Genomic DNA, 2156 nt, shown 5'->3' with positions numbered 1-2156 from the left:
AAAGTTAAGTCTACTCCTAAGGCGTTTGGTGAAAATTAACGCACATGGTGAAAAGTAGAGACTTAACCGGCCCCACTTGTCAATAGCTATGAACAGGACGCACCGATGCTCAAAGATACCAAACAAACCAGCCTACTTTCATCTACTATCGGAGTAGAGACGTGCTAAAGTGTGGGTATGTTGCAAGTACGCACTGGGCTTGTTGTTGGACGTTGGCCGGCCCCACAACACTGGCATTTCGATTATATACGACCAGAATTGTTTCGTTTCGAGTTGGTTTGGTGCCTACTTACATCTACTGACGAAGATTGATCGACTAGTATGAGAGTTGGCGTTATGAAGGCACTAGAAGTGGCATTGGGTCGGGCTAACTTCTGGTGAAGTTTGCCGGCCCCAAACATAGTTGTAAAACATGGGTCCGGCTGTTGTGTAGGACTGAAATTTTATGCCTACTTACATCTACTAACGATCTACTAACGATGTAGGGGGTCAGCAATTTTAGGTTGTCTTTGGGGCCGGTCTACTTCACTACGCTAAAGTTACTAACTCTTCCAGAATTTACATGAGGTTGCGTATCGTATCTTACCGTTGTGAATGCTGCTTGTTCACCTCCACCATTACCCCCATTCATGCCTACGTCAATGAACGGTATGAGTTCTCCCATCTGCCCGAGAAACATACTCGTCACAGCACTCGCACTTGAGTTCCCAAAGCGATTAAATGACGCTATCATCCCGAAGTAAATGTTCAGCCCGACAAAATCAGCGGAACCTGAAAAGTCGAGTAGAAGAAATTAAAAGCAGGGACATGGTACTTTTGAAATGTCTGATTAAACTGCTCTGACACGAGCTTATGCCAAAGGAAATGTCAGAAGGGTCTACAGAGGGGGGGGGGGGGGGTCGTTGCTCTAGGAAAAGACATTGCTAGACTGTAGACAAAATTTGCACAGATCGTCTTCAGCTTCACTCTCAGCCCGTTACTGACATTTTGCAAATACACAATGAACTTGCTTATACAGCAGTAATACTCACAAAATTGCAAGTAATACTCACAAATTTACTAAGTAATACTAATTATTTTGTTAGCAAGTACTTAGAATCATCTTCCTAAGTAATTCCTAACAAAATAATTAGTATTACGTACTAAATTTGTGAGTATTACTGCTGTATAAGCAAGTTCATTGTGTATTTCCAAAGTGTCAGTAACGGGCTGAGAGTGTTGACAGAATACCACAACCGGTTATTATTTTCCTTTGGAATACATAAGCACTTTTCATTCCTTCGGACAAGTAGAATGCAGAACTTATCAATACAGTAAATAAAATACATACCAGCAAGGTCCTGTTTCTCAGATGCCGAAAATTCCGTTAACTTTGTTCCGACTAAATTCTTGTAAACCTGCAACAGCGATTTATGTTAATGATTGGCTGAGCGACAGCGATGCTTTGTCTGGTCGGAAAAACACTTGTTTCTGTCGGTCTCTCCGCACGATAACTCGAGAACGAGTTGAACCTGCAATCTGCAACTTGCATGTAGGGTCGTTTTGAGTCATATAAAGACAAATCAAGTTCAAAAGCATTCTAGCTCAGAAATTTACTTTAAAAAAGTAAACAACAGGTCACAAAATATGTTTTTTTTTTTTATGTTTTATTTTGTGTGTCTCCCTTAAGAGTAAGACTTCGGGACCAAAATTATTTTCGGATTGGCTCTGTCTCTCACAGAGGGGCTCACAAGCGCAACTGATCGCAACCGCAACGGGTCGCAAGCGAAACGGCCCACAACCGCAACGGCTCACAAGCGCAACCGCGGGGAGCCGCCTGTTATACGGCATCTCATGTCAACGAAGCCGAAGCGGAGCGCGCAGCGAGCCTCTTGATGAGAAATCAACCGAGCCTTTGTTCGCTGTGCACTTCTCGTGTAGAATGCGGTACCTCTCAGACACTTTTCAACGTTTTGACACCCGCACTGCGCCCGCGTTGGTGCGGCAGCAATTACTCTTGTGGTAAATAAATAATTATAAATGGTGCTGAAGTGAGTTGGAAGTCGGGAAACTTCGGTGTAAGTTGTGTCCGGTGGCTTCGTCTCCCACGGCGCACTTACTGTACATTTCGACGCAAGTGATTTCTACTCGCAGAAGTGTGTGTACTCCGCAGATTT

The 2156-nt window shown here is 43.7% G+C and overlaps 1 protein-coding gene across 1 annotated transcript in view; it reads right to left on the bottom strand.

The window, feature by feature from the left end:
• The window catches only part of LOC113210627 (uncharacterized), a gene marked incomplete at its 3' end in the record, with an annotated part of 31814 nt that overhangs the window by 656 nt on the left and 29002 nt on the right, over positions 1 to 2156 (bottom strand). The window contains exons 8-9 of the mRNA XM_052273432.1: positions 1331 to 1397; positions 587 to 771 (exon numbers count right to left, since the gene is read on the bottom strand). Coding sequence (XP_052129392.1) covers positions 587 to 771; positions 1331 to 1397 — 252 coding nt within the window. The remainder of the gene's footprint in view (positions 1 to 586; positions 772 to 1330; positions 1398 to 2156) is intronic.

The sequence above is a fragment of the Frankliniella occidentalis genome, unplaced genomic scaffold (assembly GCF_000697945.3).
Source record: "Frankliniella occidentalis isolate FOCC.00 unplaced genomic scaffold, Focc_3.1 Scaffold271, whole genome shotgun sequence".
NCBI classification, from domain to species: Eukaryota; Metazoa; Arthropoda; class Insecta; order Thysanoptera; family Thripidae; genus Frankliniella; species Frankliniella occidentalis.
This window is presented reverse-complemented; position numbering and strand designations above follow the sequence as displayed.